This window comes from Entamoeba histolytica, genomic scaffold (genome assembly GCF_000208925.1).
Source record: "Entamoeba histolytica HM-1:IMSS scf_1104750518825 genomic scaffold, whole genome shotgun sequence".
In the NCBI taxonomy this organism is placed as follows: domain Eukaryota; phylum Evosea; order Mastigamoebida; family Endamoebidae; genus Entamoeba; species Entamoeba histolytica.
Genome location: NW_001915188.1, coordinates 1 through 16,111, shown reverse-complemented (window position 1 = coordinate 16,111; position 16,111 = coordinate 1). Strand labels below are relative to the sequence as shown.

The 16,111-nt window shown below is 25.5% G+C and overlaps 9 protein-coding genes across 9 annotated transcripts, besides 1 other annotated feature; 4 read left to right on the top strand and 5 right to left on the bottom strand.

Moving 5' to 3' along the window:
• Positions 1-601: a repeat region.
• Positions 602-1,496: 895 nt separating this feature from the next.
• EHI_167350 (uncharacterized protein) lies at positions 1,497-2,954 on the bottom strand (the record flags this gene model as incomplete). Its single annotated transcript, XM_645275.1, has 1 exon — positions 1,497-2,954. One exon carries the CDS (start codon positions 2,952-2,954, stop codon positions 1,497-1,499), a length of 1,458 nt encoding a protein of 485 aa, XP_650367.1.
• Positions 2,955-3,071: 117 nt separating this feature from the next.
• EHI_167340 (uncharacterized protein) lies at positions 3,072-4,361 on the top strand (the record flags this gene model as incomplete). The annotated part of the gene is made up of 1 exon (XM_645276.1): positions 3,072-4,361. The coding sequence occupies one exon, from the start codon at positions 3,072-3,074 to the stop codon at positions 4,359-4,361; it is 1,290 nt and encodes a 429-aa protein (XP_650368.1).
• A 58-nt stretch (positions 4,362-4,419) lies between these two features.
• On the bottom strand, positions 4,420-4,845 carry EHI_167330 (uncharacterized protein; the record flags this gene model as incomplete). Its single annotated transcript, XM_645277.1, has 1 exon — positions 4,420-4,845. One exon carries the CDS (start codon positions 4,843-4,845, stop codon positions 4,420-4,422), a length of 426 nt encoding a protein of 141 aa, XP_650369.1.
• Positions 4,846-4,998: 153 nt separating this feature from the next.
• On the bottom strand, positions 4,999-6,029 carry EHI_167320 (glyceraldehyde-3-phosphate dehydrogenase, putative). Its single transcript, XM_651327.2, has one exon. The coding sequence runs from the start codon at positions 6,025-6,027 to the stop codon at positions 5,023-5,025; it is 1,005 nt and encodes a 334-aa protein (XP_656419.1). The 5' UTR covers positions 6,028-6,029; the 3' UTR covers positions 4,999-5,022.
• A 1,667-nt stretch (positions 6,030-7,696) lies between these two features.
• EHI_167310 (Grainin 2) lies at positions 7,697-8,386 on the bottom strand. The gene has a single exon (XM_645265.2). The coding sequence runs from the start codon at positions 8,375-8,377 to the stop codon at positions 7,736-7,738; it is 642 nt and encodes a 213-aa protein (XP_650357.1). The 5' UTR covers positions 8,378-8,386; the 3' UTR covers positions 7,697-7,735.
• Positions 8,387-8,603: 217 nt separating this feature from the next.
• Positions 8,604-9,323, top strand: EHI_167300 (Grainin 1). Its single transcript, XM_645280.2, has one exon. The coding sequence runs from the start codon at positions 8,639-8,641 to the stop codon at positions 9,284-9,286; it is 648 nt and encodes a 215-aa protein (XP_650372.1). The 5' UTR covers positions 8,604-8,638; the 3' UTR covers positions 9,287-9,323.
• A 738-nt stretch (positions 9,324-10,061) lies between these two features.
• EHI_167290 (leucine rich repeat / protein phosphatase 2C domain containing protein) lies at positions 10,062-12,647 on the bottom strand (the record flags this gene model as incomplete). The annotated part of the gene is made up of 1 exon (XM_645267.1): positions 10,062-12,647. The coding sequence occupies one exon, from the start codon at positions 12,645-12,647 to the stop codon at positions 10,062-10,064; it is 2,586 nt and encodes an 861-aa protein (XP_650359.1).
• A 376-nt stretch (positions 12,648-13,023) lies between these two features.
• On the top strand, positions 13,024-15,042 carry EHI_167280 (cullin, putative; the record flags this gene model as incomplete). The annotated part of the gene is made up of 1 exon (XM_645268.1): positions 13,024-15,042. One exon carries the CDS (start codon positions 13,024-13,026, stop codon positions 15,040-15,042), a length of 2,019 nt encoding a protein of 672 aa, XP_650360.1.
• A 347-nt stretch (positions 15,043-15,389) lies between these two features.
• Positions 15,390-15,782, top strand: EHI_167270 (40S ribosomal protein S15a, putative; the record flags this gene model as incomplete). Its single annotated transcript, XM_648872.2, has 1 exon — positions 15,390-15,782. The coding sequence occupies one exon, from the start codon at positions 15,390-15,392 to the stop codon at positions 15,780-15,782; it is 393 nt and encodes a 130-aa protein (XP_653964.1).
• Between the last annotated feature and the right edge of the window lie 329 nt (positions 15,783-16,111).

Sequence of the window (16,111 nt, the reverse complement as noted above, 5' to 3'; positions counted from 1 at the left end):
GCAATTAATTGGTTGAATAAAAAATTATATAAGAAATTAAGATGGGAACAAATTGAAAGTATAATTAAAGCAATAAACATCAATGTCAATAATGAAAAAGAATATATTAAATATATTAAAATATCACGTAAAATAAAAGAAAGCACTAAAAGGCACATTAGAGTGAAAGTAAATGATATAATGGAAGGAAGAGTAGAGTGTAATTCAATAATAAAAAACATCATATTAAAGAATAACTCTACTGAAATTGATGAAGAATACCTTAACACTCTCATCAATAAAATAAAAGAAATGAAAGTAGAAAAATGTTCAAACATTAATTACTACTTTCAAAGAAAAGAAGCTGACCGATTAATAATGGAAATTAATAATAGATGGATAATATCAAGAAGCAGAATGCATTATCTGCAAGATGATATGAAGAGGATTTCAATGGTTATGCACATCTATCTCCAAAATAAAATAATAAGAGATAAATTTGATGAAATAAAAGAAATCCTAAAGAAAATAAATAGACTAGAAGATTTGGTCAAGGGAAGGAAATGGTACAGGATAAAGTGCATCATGAAAAATATCCAACTTAATAGAGCAAAATAAAAGTAGCGCGGGTAGCAATATCAGTAAATGGATTGGTCAATAAAGAATCTTTAAGAATGTTGAAAGAACAAAACATTATATTTGCAAGTGAAATAATAGTTAACGACATACTTAATAGGAGTATGAAATACCTAATGGAATGATGTGAAGACAATGAAGGAGTATATAGAAATATGTAATGAACGAGATTCAGAAGAGAGTAAATGAAATAATCTGAAATAAATAAAATAAAGAAGAAAAACAAGAACTATTGAAACTTAATTTAGTAATTTTTAACTTCTTATAAATTCATTTAAAAAGTTAAATTATTCAAATGACGTAATAAATCATATTATACTTTGACGAGAAAACTCATTAATAACTCAAATATATTCTTTATTTTTGTAACTACAATGTAGTCAATAAAAAGGGAATTCTATCATTTATAAAATAAATCATGAAATTAGAAAGGAATTGACAACAAAATACACGTTTATTTATTGGTATATTATTATTGTGTCAAAATTATGATATAGTATTGTTTTGTATTAAAATCACTTATATAATATGTATATGTAAACTTCTTAAGTTTATTTGGATATAAAGTATATTAATAACCCAAAACACATCTTCTTATTTAGTTAGTTATACATTATCTCTTGTTGATATTTCATTTTATTATAATTTATTAATATGAAATGGGTAAACAGTTAAAGGTTTACAAAACATAAACCACCTTTAAAATACTTTCATTTTGTGTATAGTTATAATTTATTACCATCAAGAAATGATACAATAATATCAAAAATATAAAATAATTTTTTAAACCAAAAATAAGTAAAACGTAATTTTTTTTGTTTTATTCTTTCATTTTTTATGTAAATAAAATATCTTTTCATTCATTTATTCAAACAGTTAGTTTATTCTTTGTGTAATAAGATACTCCCCATATAATCAGAGGCACTTATTACACGTTGTTCTAACCAATACATAACTATATTGCTTGTCATAGTTTCATTAAGACCTAATTTATGTTCTAATTCATTTAATAATATACCGTTTTCTTCTTTTGTGATTGTTATCAAAACTGTAGCTTGAAGTGGAGTGACGACATGATAAGTAACAACTCCTTTTAAGTTAGTATAATTTAATTTAACAACACCTGCTTGTTGAAAAGTTAATATTTGTTTAGGATGATTTGACTTATAATTACGAATGACTTCTTTTTTCTTTTCTTTAATTTCTTCAAGGTCAGTATATTTAATTGAGTTTAATTCAGGCCAATAAGCTGGAGATATAATTAATGTATTGAATGTTTTTGTTTTTTTCATTTCTGCCAAAGATTTTTGAACGTCATTAAACATTACTTGACCAGGACAATCTTCTCCAAACACATTTTTTTGAAGAAATTGATAAACATGATTAAGTGCTTGTAATTCGTCTAAACCACAATGCAATAGTTTTGAAGCTAAACCATTTTCATATTCAATTAATAATTGTTCACCATAATGTTGTGCAATTGTTTTAATGATTTGAATTGGGATTTTACCAATATACTCAGGAGGTAAAGGAATAAAAGAAGGAGAAGAAAGTGAAATTAAATCCCATTGTTCTGAATGAAAACAATTATCAGGAAGATTTTCTTGTTGTAAAAATTGAAGAAAATCAGAGAGTAAAACAATATGAATTGATTGGAATGCAATTTCAAAACACATTTTACAAAGTTGAAGACTACCATCAATAATACAAAGGTTTTTCATTGAATTCATTAAAGATATAAGAAAGACTTTACTATTAGTATTCTTATCAAATTTAAAGAGTTCAATGATTTTAGAAACACAGTAGTTAGCTAATAATTTATTTGAATGACAAATTTCTTGAAAATCAACAAACTGAGGAATTAAAGAAGTAGAAATAATTAAATGAGGTAATTGAGGAATATATTTTTTAAAATATAATAAAGCAATTTGTTGATTAAAATTAGGAGAATAAAAAGGAATTAAAAGTTGAGTAATAACATTTAATTGATGAAGAGAATCTACTTGACTTAAATAATATTGTACAATTTCATGAAGTAAATCACTAGTAATATCTGATACAATTGAATTAAAAGGAAATGTTCTTATTAATCTTAATGTAGAAATTAATATATCAGGAATTCCTTGACCTGAATTTGAAGTTAATAAAGACAATGTTTGTTTTAATAATAAAGGAAATACATCAAATAATTTATTATATAAAAGTGCTTGTTCATGTATTGTTTCAAAATGTCTTTGATTAACCTGAAAACATATTTGATGAAATAATGAAAAGAAGTTAAGAGTATCAGCAATAAGACATTGATTAATAAGCGAGTCTAAACTTGTCTGAGTTTCCATTACAAATTCTAATTTAAGTTCTTTTATTTTTTTAATAAAAAACAAATTTTATTTTAATAACAAAAATTTTATTTTATTTTTCTTTTTAAACTGAAAAATAGAAACTAATAAATTTTGATGGATTATTTCATTGATATTCAACTTCCTGAATTTTCAATTTCTGAAGGTATTTATTCAGTAGAACTAAAAAGGGAATATTTAGAAAAATTAATGAAAGCAAAATTGTCAAGTTGTGATTTATTACAACAATTTGGAGTTTTAGAAAATGAAATAAATGAAGAAATTGAATTAACTTTAAATAGAGTAAAAATAGCAAATGAACATTTTCAATTTTCAAACCAAGAAGAACTAAGAATTGCATATGGAATTTATCAAAATACTTTACTTGAATTATTAAAATTTAAAAAAGAATTAATTGAATATCATTCAAGTATTATTGAAAAATTTATTGAAAATAATAATTCAATAAACAATAAAGTATCAAGTGGAACTATTATTAATAATATTGATTTTTATTGTTTAATGCCATCAACTTATATTTCTTCTTTATCATCAAATATTAATGAAATTGAAATTAAATTAAATCAATTGATAAAAAAAAAAGATCAAGAAAAATTAACTTATGAAACTCTTTTTACTTCAATTTTTGGAAATTCAACTGAAAAAGAATTAAAAGAAATTATTAAAGAATTAAAAATTATTGATAAAGAAACTTATATTGAAATTCAAAATAATGAAAAATTACAAGAAAGATTTAATAAAGTTATATTTAATTTAAATAATACTATTGGTGTTCAAATTTATATTTATATTGAAAGTATTAAATTATTTAAAAATAATCAAATTCAATTACTTTCAAAATTAAAAAATATTCAAATTGAAATAATAAAAACTTTAATTAATAATTATAATATTGATCATTCTTATTCTGATGTATTATTTATATTATTTCATAGAGCATTATGTTCTCGTTTAAGTTTATTTATTTCATCTATTCAAATTCAAATTTTACCTTTATCTAATCATGAATTTATTCAAAAACAACAACAACTTTTAAATGATTATTCAAAACATTCATTCCCTAATTTTGATAAATTTGTTTCAAATACTAAATTAAATGAATTTATTCATTCTATTGATTTTACTCAATTAACTATTCCTTATGATTTTATTCTTTCTTTAAATTCTCTTTTTGATCAATTAATACAATTGTGTAATATTGATATTTCTGGAGATACTATTATTCCTATTATCATTTACCTTCTTTTACATTCTTCTATTCCAAATATAAATTTATTAATATGTTGTATTGATCTTTTTACTCCTTCTTCTTTAATTAAAGGTAAATTATCATATACAACTACAACGTTTAAAGCTGCTTTGAATTTAATTATTCAACAATCATAAACTTAAATAAATTTAAACATTTAATTATTTTATTATTTCTTTTTTTTTTGTTATTTTCTTATTTACAATTGATGACAAACCGTTGATTTCCACTCTTGTCATATTGTTGAAGAATAATAGATGTATCATCAGAATAATTACCTTCTTCAACTGTCATACATAATGTTGGATATTTAACACTCCAAATAACACATCCCTTTTTATTACTTTCGTATATTTTCCATAATTGTTCAGCTTGATTTCTTTGTGGTGATTGAATCACTTCAATTCTTTCAGGATCATCTTCTGAAGATGCACTTAATGCCAAATGGCTTTTCTTATTAATAAGATATCCGTCCTGATAATAAAATAACTGACTAGTATTTCCATTATTATCAAATATAACAAGTGGTGCTCTGCGATACTCTCCACCACCACAAATATCTAGAGCAAAATTACTAAAATTTTTTGGACAAAATTGATATTTTAATTGTTTGCCATTCATTTTTAAAGATGAAATAAATTTCTAAGATTTACAAGAAAACATTATTAAAAAATCTTCTTAGAGATTCACTTTCCTAAAACCCTCTTTGTTATAGTTATTTCTGTCAAAACTAAATACATTTTCTTCAATTATTTATAAAAACAAAAAAATATATTATCAAAAAAGAAGTTAACTTAATTAGTGAACTTTAGAAATGATTTGGATAAGATCAACAAGTCTGTTGGAATATCCCCATTCATTATCGTACCATGAAACTAATTTAACAAAGTGTGGGTTCAAAAGAATAGTAGCAGCTGCATCAAAAATTGATGATCTGTTATCATGGACAAAGTCTGATGATACAACAAGGTCTTCAGTGTATCCAAGAATTCCTTTCATTTCTCCTTCTGATGCTTTCTTAATAGCAGCTTTAATTGATTCAACAGTTACTTCTTTTTCAAGTCTGCATGTTAAATCAACACATGAAACATCTGGGGTTCCAACTCTGAATGACATACCAGTAAGTTTTCCATTAAGGGATGGAATAACTTTTCCAACAGCTTTAGCTGCTCCAGTGCTAGCTGGGATAATGTTAGCACATGCACATCTACCAGCTCTCCAATCTTTTCCTGATGGTCCATCAACTGTCTTTTGAGTAGCAGTAGTAGCATGAATAGTTGTCATAAGACCTTCAACAATTCCAAATTCATTGTTAATAACTTTAGCAAGTGGTGCAAGGCAGTTGGTTGTGCATGATGCATTTGAAATAATGTTCATTTCTGGTTTGTATGCCTCAGTGTTAACTCCAACAACAAACATTGGTGCATCAGCAGATGGGGCTGAAATAATAACTTTCTTAGCTCCTCCCTTAATATGAGCTTCAGCCTTTGGAATAGTAGTGAAAACTCCTGTTGATTCAACAACATAATCAACTCCAAGGGCTCCCCATCCAATTTGAGCTGGATCTCTTTCAGCTTTGACAACAATCTTGTGTCCATTAACAATAATGGCATTTTCTCCAGCTTCAACAGTTCCTTCGAATTGTCTGTGGACGGTATCATATTTTAATAAGTAAACCATGTATTTTGGATCCATGAATGGATCGTTGATAGCAACTAATTCAAAATCTTTTCTTTCAAGAACGACTCTAGCAACGAGTCTTCCAATTCTTCCAAAACCATTAATACCGACCTTAATTGACATTTTCTAATTTAATGTTTTTCAGTAATTTTGTCGTTCTTTTTATTAGTTTGCCACGTGTGATATACTTACGACTCGTCATTATAGGTTTCTTTTTTTTTTTAAGTTCTTCTTATTTTTTCTTTTTTATTTCAACAAATCTACTCCAAAATAATTTTTTTCTATTTGATATTTGTTACATTAATTTTCTTTTTTGTAAAAAGGGAATAAAAAATAAAAAAAATAAAATTGTTTATTCTTCTTCTTCGTTTAAAGATTATAAATTTATGTTTTGTTCTTCAAAATATTCAAAAATCTTTCATTTTTAAAGTTGGATAAATAAAAGAAGAAAGAAAAGATTTTTTCATGTATTTTTTAATAACAACAATAAGAATAGCAAAAAATAGGTTGATGTTAATAACTAACATAATATATACTATATCGTATGATTAATTAAATATTCATTCTTTAACTAGTCATAAAATAACAAATTGATTCATTCCATAAAACAAATATTGCTCCAAAATAATAAGTACTTTCTCCAATTAATAACCAAAGTAATAATAACATTAAATAGAAGTAAAAGTTATCTTGAAGCAACTAACAAACATGAAAAACCTATTGACAAATATAAAAATTACTCTTTTATTTGTTGACAATGTTGACATAGAAGTAAAAAGAGTAATTTTTAGCACTGTAATTACAAAAAGTCATATTAAAGATAATATTATTACACTGGTATTAACATACTTTTTATTGAATACACAAGACAATATAAAACTAACATAGCACTATAACACTATTTTATAATTTATCATATAATCAATTCTTTTGAATATATATCTTATTACATTCATTTGTCGAGTTTTCAAGTTAAAAAGATGATATGTTGTAATATTCCTATATAAAGTTAAACTACTAATACAAAACAAAATAATTGACGCTTTTTTTTATTTCATTTAACAATTTTTTATACAAAACCTCTACATGTATTTCAATTGAATATGTAAAAATGTATTTCCAGTAATATATGTAAAACAATTAAAACACCCTTTCTCTGAGGGTTATTTTCTTTCATATTTTGTGTGTAATTATTTATAATAAATCAACAAGTCACACATGATACATACAAACTAAACTAACAAAAAATTTCTTTAACACTTTATATTGTTTTATCTAATAACATCAATAACTCATTCAATAATTCTTGCTTTATTATCAGATATTCTATTTTAAAAATTTTTTTTTACAGTTGAATAACAAATTAGTATAATCTTCATATTCTTTTAACGATATACCTAAAAATAAGAATATTTATAGTTATTAAATTCATCACCATACTTTTCATTTATGAAAATGATAATAAAAATACACTTTTCTAATTAAGTCATTTTAATGAGAATATGTTTTATCTATTTTTGACATTTGAACTATTCTATTTTCTAAGTAAAATAAAATAATTCAATCATTTCATGTAATTATTTTATTTCATGGCAATAAAGTATTTTAAAATTACTCACAACTTTTGTTTCTTTTGAGAATTAACATAAATGCTATACTTTTGTTGAATATAAATATTTGAGAGTGATTGGCAAGAAGTTTCAAAAATAGTGATAGAAAAAAGTAAAATAATTCAAGACAATATGAAAAGTAATTAATAAACATTAAATTTTATGAAAAAATAAAAAGGAAAAAATAATGAGAGTTCAATGAAGGTAAATTAATACCGCAATTAGCCTGAAAGTGCAAGAACTAAATTAACGAACTTATCGAATTCAGCATTATCAATTTCTTCTCTCTTCATATTGAAAGTCTTTTGGTAAATACTTCTGCATTGTCCAAGATAAGCAGCAGTACTAATGAATTGGTTCTTTGAAACTTTCTTAGATCCCAATGATGAACCGTTCATTTTCAATAAGACATCAACTGATCTCTTATTGCAATTGAATCCAAGCATTGGAAGAGCTTTGATTAATTCATTGACATCAAGACTTCCACTTTTATCAGCATCAAAGTGTTTAAATGTTTCATTACAAAGGTTCATGAAATTCCATAAAGCAAGGAATTCAAAGAATCCAATTGATCCTGACATATCAATATCAAAGACTCTCATTAATCTCTTTATTGTTTTATCGTCAACTTTAATTCCTCCTGGGAATTTAGCTTTCTTTAATTCTCCAATTTCAAGAGTTCCAGATTTATCCTTATCAACACTAATAAACCATGATTGAAGGTTTTGTAAATCTTTAGCATCTAATCTTTCAACTAATGGGAACCACCATTGGAACTTGAGATTTGGATCAGAGTTAACAGCAGCTTGAATCATTTGGGTGACAAAAGCATCAGCAGCAGCTTGGATAGCAAACAAAGACATTGAGAATTTGATTTTCAAGTTCAGAACTTTTCAATTTTAGTATCTACAGTTTATTGTTTTCAGGAAAACTTCTACTTTTTATTAACTATAAATTGCACAAAAAATCGGGAGTTCTATAAAAACTATTTCATTCATCAAATTAGAATCTTCTAATACTCAAAAACGATTCTTCTCGAAAGGAAAAATTGACGATCTTGGATGTTTCGTTACTAGTTCTCTGTTTTTTAAGTTATCATCTCATTAAGTTTATTCAAATCTTCAATGTCTTTGTTTGCTATTCAAGCTGCTGCTGATGCCTGGGTTGCTCAACATATCACTGCTGCATATCAAGCTGATCCATTAATCCAAAGAGAATGGTGGTATCCACTTGCTACCTCAATTTCAGGAACTGAATTTAAAGAACTTCAAGACTTCTTTGTTAAGACTGACAAAGATAAGTCAGGATCACTTGAACTTGATGAATTAAAGAAAGCTAAATTCCCAGGAGGAATTAAATTAGATGAGAATGCATGCAGACACTTAATGAGAATTTTTGATGTTGATTTGTCAGGATCAATTGGATTTTATGAATATCTTGCATTAATGAAATTTGTTAAATTAGCTACTGCTGTTTTCACTAAATTTGATAAGGATAAAAGTGGAAATCTTGATGAACAAGAAATCTATGCTGCACTTCCAGAACTTGGATTTGATCTTAATATGAAAGCATGTAAGATTTTGATTCAATTATGTGGAAAGGGTCTTCTTACTAAGAAGATTCAAATCTCCCAATTCATTAGTTGTGCTGCTTATCTTGGACAAATCAGAACCATTTATCAACATGGTTTTAAACAAGCTCAAGGTGACTTTAACAGAGCAACTTTCTCTAAGTTTATGAACTTAACATTGATGTTGATGGATGACGCTTAAATTTAATTACATCATAATTCACTCTCGTGAGGTCATATTTTTGTTTTTATTCTTTTTTATTGATTCAATAAAAGATGACAACAATTTTGTATTAATCATCACATTGTCTTATTTTTTTATTAACTAAATCATCACTTTTTTTCATTTTAACTAATTATAAATCCTATTGATATTGTAGAATGAATTAACAATAAAATATATAAAAATAGTCATGAACAAAATGGTATTGGTATTGTTTTTTTATTGTTAATGTCTATTTGAAAAAGGATTGTTTTAAATAAGAAATAATAGTAAAATTTGCAATAAATAAAACTTAATTTCATAGTAATGTAATATTTTATTAAAAATGATAAATAGAAATGCTGGAGTATAGAATAGACAATATCTTTTTATTTAATTTATTTTGGATTTAGTCACATTACGTTATTTAGAAAAGATTAAGAGAAAATTGTAATTAACATAAATACAAAAAATACCCGTTATTTATGTTTAATAGAATAAAAATAAAATAAACAAGTCTTTAAAATAGAATGAATAGTTTCGCAAAAATTCATTTCTAACTTTTCTCAGAGTTTTGGTTGTTTGTTTTTCCACACAAATATTAACTTTTTTAATTTAAATTAATAACAAAAAAATGCTTAAAACTTGTTATATATTACATACAATTTTCATTCATTTTGATATGAAAGTTAAGAAAAAAAGAATTACAAAAGAAAGTTTCAAGTAAAAATCAATTATGCCTTTTATTAGTGTCAATAACTCTTCTCTAATAGAGTTAGAAATGGCAAACAACACATGAAATATTATCTTCAGAACCAAGAATATATGCCATATCTCTTATATAACCTGCAATTTCAGACATTCTTTTTGTTCCTTCTTTCTTTCTACAAATATCAGCTACTTTGCTATTAGACAATACATCCCATACACCATCACATCCTAAAACAATACACATATCAGTATCTTTTCTTCTAACATATCTGTTTACATGTGGTTCAGATGATACAAATGGTTGGAATCTTACATCACCAATAGATCTTGTGATGGCTAAAACTCCATTAACTCTTCCTTTAGTAATATATCCACCAACATCAACAACTCGTTGAATTTCATGTTCATTATATGCTTTATCATCTTCAGTTAATTGTTCATAATCTTGTTTTCTAACAACAATAGCACGTGAATCTCCTACATGTGCAGTATAATATTCATTTGGTGTTACTAATAATACACATGCAGTAGTTCCATCATTAAACTCTTTTTTATTAACTTCATTTGATAATTCATTAAATGTTTCAATAAGAGCAGCATCAATTCCTAAATTATTTTCAGTCATTAAATGTTTCTTCAAAATACGTGCAAAATGACATGCAACAAAATTACTACTTTCTGCTCCTCCATGTCCATCAAATAATCCAACTAAATGAACACCACCAGCAGTAAAGTTCTCAACAATAATTAATGCATCTTCCATTTGATCTCTATTTCCACACATTTCTGAACTTCCAACACTAAATGTATCATTAGAAATAGCAACAGAATTAAATCTCATTGAATTTGGTTTTCCTAATGAAAAATGTTCAAGTGGTGTTTGAGATGTAAAAATAACAGGTCCAGTAATAGGTGTTTTTAAAGAAGAGGAGAATTTATTTAATTTAACTTTATCATTCATAGTACAATGGAAATTAGTTAAACGAGTTAATGCAGAAGTAAAGAACATTGGGAAATTTTCTGTGCTTGAATAATCTCCATTATATGACAAATCTAATGATCTTAATGAAGTCATTCCACATAAATCTGATGGACATTTTTCAATTTGATTAGTTGAAAGATCAAGATCTTTTACTCCAACTAAATTAACAATTGGTGTAATTTCTTTAATATAATTACAACTTAATTCAAGAATTTCTAAATTAGTTAATAATGAAAATTTCTCTGGTAATTCTGGAATTTGATTACAATTTAAGAAAAGTTCTACTAATTTAGTCATAGAGAATAATGATTCAGGAATTTTTGATAATTTATTATGTTCAAGATGTAACGTTGTCAAATTAGTTAATTCATTCATTGTTTCTGGTAATCTATCAATAATATTAATTCCTAATAATAATGCTTCTAATTTAGCGAAACAACTATATGAAATATCTGGTAATGAATCTAAATAATTATTTGACATATTTAATACTACTAAATTAGTACAAGTTGTAATAGACATTGGGAATGCATTAAATGAATTAGAAGATAAATCTAATGCTGTTAATGAAGTTCCAGTAAACATTTCTAATGGAATACTTCCAAGCATATTTTTTTGAAGAATTAATGTTTTAATTTCTCTTAAACATTTAATGTTAGGAAAGTCTTTTAATCTATTTTGTCCAAGATTTAATTTATGAATTGAATATTCCATGTCTGGTAAATCAAGTTCAACAATTTGATTACAACTTAAATCTATATCTCCTGAACATGGTAATTCTGTAACTTTTTCAAATTCTCCATTAGATAAATTAAGTTCTGAAACTTTTGTAAATTTTTGAAGACCAGCTGGTGGTACTTTAACTGATGTATGTTGTAATGTTAATTTACGAAGTCCAACAAGAGACATAAATGATTTAGGTAATGTTTTTAATGGAGAATAAGAAATATCAATTTCTTTAATTGTAGTTAAATTTTGAATTTGATCATTAATTTCATTAATTGGGTTAGCACTAACATCGAGTACAGATAATTTAGTTAATTTACATAATGATGGTGTAATTTTATCTATCTTATTATTCGAAATATCAAGAATTTGTAAATTACTCATTTTAGACATACCATTTGGAATAGTTGTAATTTTATTTTCTTTTACTTTCAATACTATTAATGATGAAAGTTCTAATAAAGGAGTTGGGAATGATGTTAATAAATTATTAGAAATATCAATAAATGTAAGACTAGTTAATTTGGATAAATGTTTTGGTACACTTTGAATTCGGTTAATTGATAAATCCATAAATCTTAAAGCATGTAATGAACCAAAGTCATCATCAATTTTTGTTATTTGGTTAATAGATAAATTAATTTCTGTAAGTGACGTTAATTTAATTGATTTACAAAATCTTTTTAAATGATTACTTGATAAGTCTAAAGTCTTAAGACTAGGAATATTTATTTGACTTGGAAGTGTTTTAATCATATTATCATTTCCTCGAAATTTTTGTAGTTTTGGTATTGAATTAATTTGTGATGGAATTTCTTGAATACGGTTCATTGATACATCTATTAAAACAACAGTCTTTAATTCTTTCTTTACTTCTTCTTGTGGAAATTCTGTTAAGTTCTTTGCATGTTTAACAATCTTCGTTTCAGTTTTCTCAGCCATTCCTTTAAAACTGATTTTTAAGTTTTTATCTTATTCTTTTTGTTTTAGTTAAAAATAGTTTTTTTTCTATTAAAAATTGTTTTGTTGGTTCAGAATTAAACAATTTGGTTGTTAAAAAAAAAAACTTAAAATAGTACAAATGAAAAATAATCCACTAAGATTATCTGATTTGATGAAGAAAGTGATAGAAGGTGAAATGACTGACAAACAGTTTGAAACAATTTTTAGAAAAAAGATGGAATCTACAAATAATACTGTTATAGTTAGTGATTTATTGTTATTCAGTCAAAACGAAAAAGATGAAAGGATTGAAAGCAAAACAAAGTGAGAAATTGATATTGAAAATAAGATTGTGATTGAATCTAAGTAACACTATATGACCTTATTGTCTCCTAAAGCTTTAAGTACAACTGAATATAATAAATTATGGAAATTTATTGATTCTAACTTGGTCTTGTTATTTTCTTCTGAACCTACAAAAATATCTGAAATGGAACTGTATCATTTTGTTTATGTTATATCGATTGCACCAGGAGAATTATGGAAAACATTATACTCTAATCTCATTCTATTTCTTAATCATTTTTGTGAGTCTATTTGTTGTAAAATGTCAGTAAAGCCAATTACAAACTTATATATTCAAGAATATTTAAAATATGAACATGCTTTAAAGAAAATGGAAAAAATTTGTAAATATCTTACAACATATTATCTTCATGAATCAATTATTGATTCTGGTAAACGTATCTGGAAAGAATTAGTTTTTAAACCAAATAGTTTTGAAATTATTAGTGAATGTCTCTCTTATTTAAATGAAATTCGTCAATCAAAAATAGACCAGTCATTTTTATGTACATTTAGAGACTGTTTATTATCTCTTGGTGCAACATCTCAAGCATCTAGAGAAAATTATGAAATATTTGAAGATGAATATATTAAAGACTTTGAGTTACATTCTAGCTCTCTCTTGAAATATTCTCAAAGAGATTTTTTAGAACAAGTCACGATTATGGAAAAAATAGAAGAAGAACGGGTATGGGTTTCACTAGAAAATACAACAAAAGTAAGAGCAAAAAAGATATTAAACGACATATGGCTAAAAAAAAGTGATTGTGTTAGTCAATTATTATTACAAGGATTAGATAAAGAAAATGATCTTGTAGAAATGATTTTTAATGGATGCAAACGAGCTATTGACTCTTCTCTCTTAGAAAAATTAAGAGGAATTTATGCTAAATGGATTTTATCTATAGCCTATAAAAAACTTGATAATTTCACTGGTGATAGAAATGGTTGGATAGAAAAATTAGTTGATATTTTAAGGTGTGTTAATAAATCACTTGATCTGTTTCATAACGATTTGTCTTTTATTCAAACTGCTCAAATCACTCTGAAAAATATTATGTCTTCAGTTCCTCATAAAAATACACCAAATAATGCAATGTATATTGCCCTTTATTTACATGACTTATTAAGAAAACACTACTCCCATTCTACTTGTTTACAACCAACATTAAATTATAGTTCTGTAGAAGTACTTGAATTAAGTAATTATTTACAAGATAAAGATGTGTTTGAAGAATGGTATTTAAAATTATTAGCAAAACGGTTACTGAATAAAGAAGCTACAAACACAAGTATGGAAGAAAACATAATTAACAAACTAAGAGAAATGAGTGGTGTATCATATGCAACTAAACTTGGGAGAATGTTCTCAGATATTGCCTCAAGCATATCTCTAACAAATGACTTTAATAATTTTATCAGGTCAACTATTCTTGATGTGAGTATAGGTACTGGAGGAACATGGCCTTTAAAACCAAGTGAAAACATAGAATTACCACCTGTCATGAATGATTTACTTAATTCTTTTGAATTTTTTTATAAGAGGAAATATGAATCAAGGAAACTTCAATGGGTAATGAATATGTCTACTACCCAAATAGAATGGAAATATAATGGTGAATTAAAGAAAGTAACTCTTCCAACATTAGCCATTGCATTAATTATTAGTAAAAGTGATGGTTTTCAAATGAAAAATGAAGGAGAAGTTTATACTATGTACCAGGCATTAATTAAAAGCGAAATCTTTGATTCAAGTGGCAATATTACAAGTAGTTTTCTTCAAGGTCATCACAAAAAATTAGGAATAACTGAACAAAAAACTAGTGAAAAGATCAAAGAGGATCGAAGTGCTTGGGGAGAAGCTGTTTGTGTTAGGTTAATGAAAAAAATGAAAAAATGTAGAGAATTGGATTTGATTAATATGGTGATTAAAGAAAAAGCACCATTTATTCCAACCGAACAATTTGTTCAAAACGTAATTGAGAAGCTCATTGAGAAAGAATATATTGAAAGAGATAAAATAAAAGGGGTGTTAAATTATCTCTATTAAATTAATTGTTTTTTTCTTTATTTTGTTTAATAATATAAAAAAAGTCTCAGTCAAATCAAAGATTTTTAACATCAGTTATATCAGATGTCCCTATCTTTCAATTCCTCACAGACACTAAAATGATTCTTTCCTCTTTATTTATATTTAAAAAAAAAGAATTATTAAATTGTGGTAATAAATAATTTAACTAAACTACATAATTTCTTAATATAAAATTTTTTATTAAATTATTTTGTTATTAAATAACATAAAAAATATTATAATAAACAAATTATAATTAATAAGATTTGTTTTTAAAAAAAACCCTTAGGAAAAACAAAGGAACTTAAATTTGACAGGAGAAATTCATGGTCAGAGTTAACGTTCTTGCTGATGCTCTTAAATCAATTACCAATGCTGAAAAACAAGGTAAAAGACAAGTTATGATCAGACCAGCTTCAAAAGTTATTTGTGAATTTTTGAACGTTATGATGAAACATCAATACATTACTGACTACACTGTCGTTGATACCCACAGAAGTGGAAAGATCGTTGTTAACTTAAATGGAAGACTTAATAAATGTGCTGTCATTTCACCAAGATTCAATGTTACTCTTAGTGAATTTGATAAATGGGAAGCTAACTTACTTCCATCAAGACACTTTGGAGCACTTGTTTTGACCACATCATATGGTATTCTTGACAATACTGAAGCTAGAGCTAAACATACCGGAGGAAGAATTCTTGGATTTTTCTACTAAATGATTTTCTCGTAATGAATTTTTTCTGAATTTAATTTTTCTTTTTTTTTTGTTTTACTTTAAATAAAAAGAAACTACAAAAACGATAATACAGAAATAATGAATGAGATTGTATCATTAGGACTTGCTCGAATTAAAAAAAGTGCACTTGAATTAATTGATGATGAAATTGTTGGAAGAGAAGAACAAAAAAGAGGAATTGAAAGTAATATTGATGTATTTATTCAAAGTCCATGTACTAGAATACTTTTTATTAATGGAACACCAGGAACAGGGAAAACAATGATGGTTAAATACTTACTTAAAAAACATCAAAATGAAATTACAAC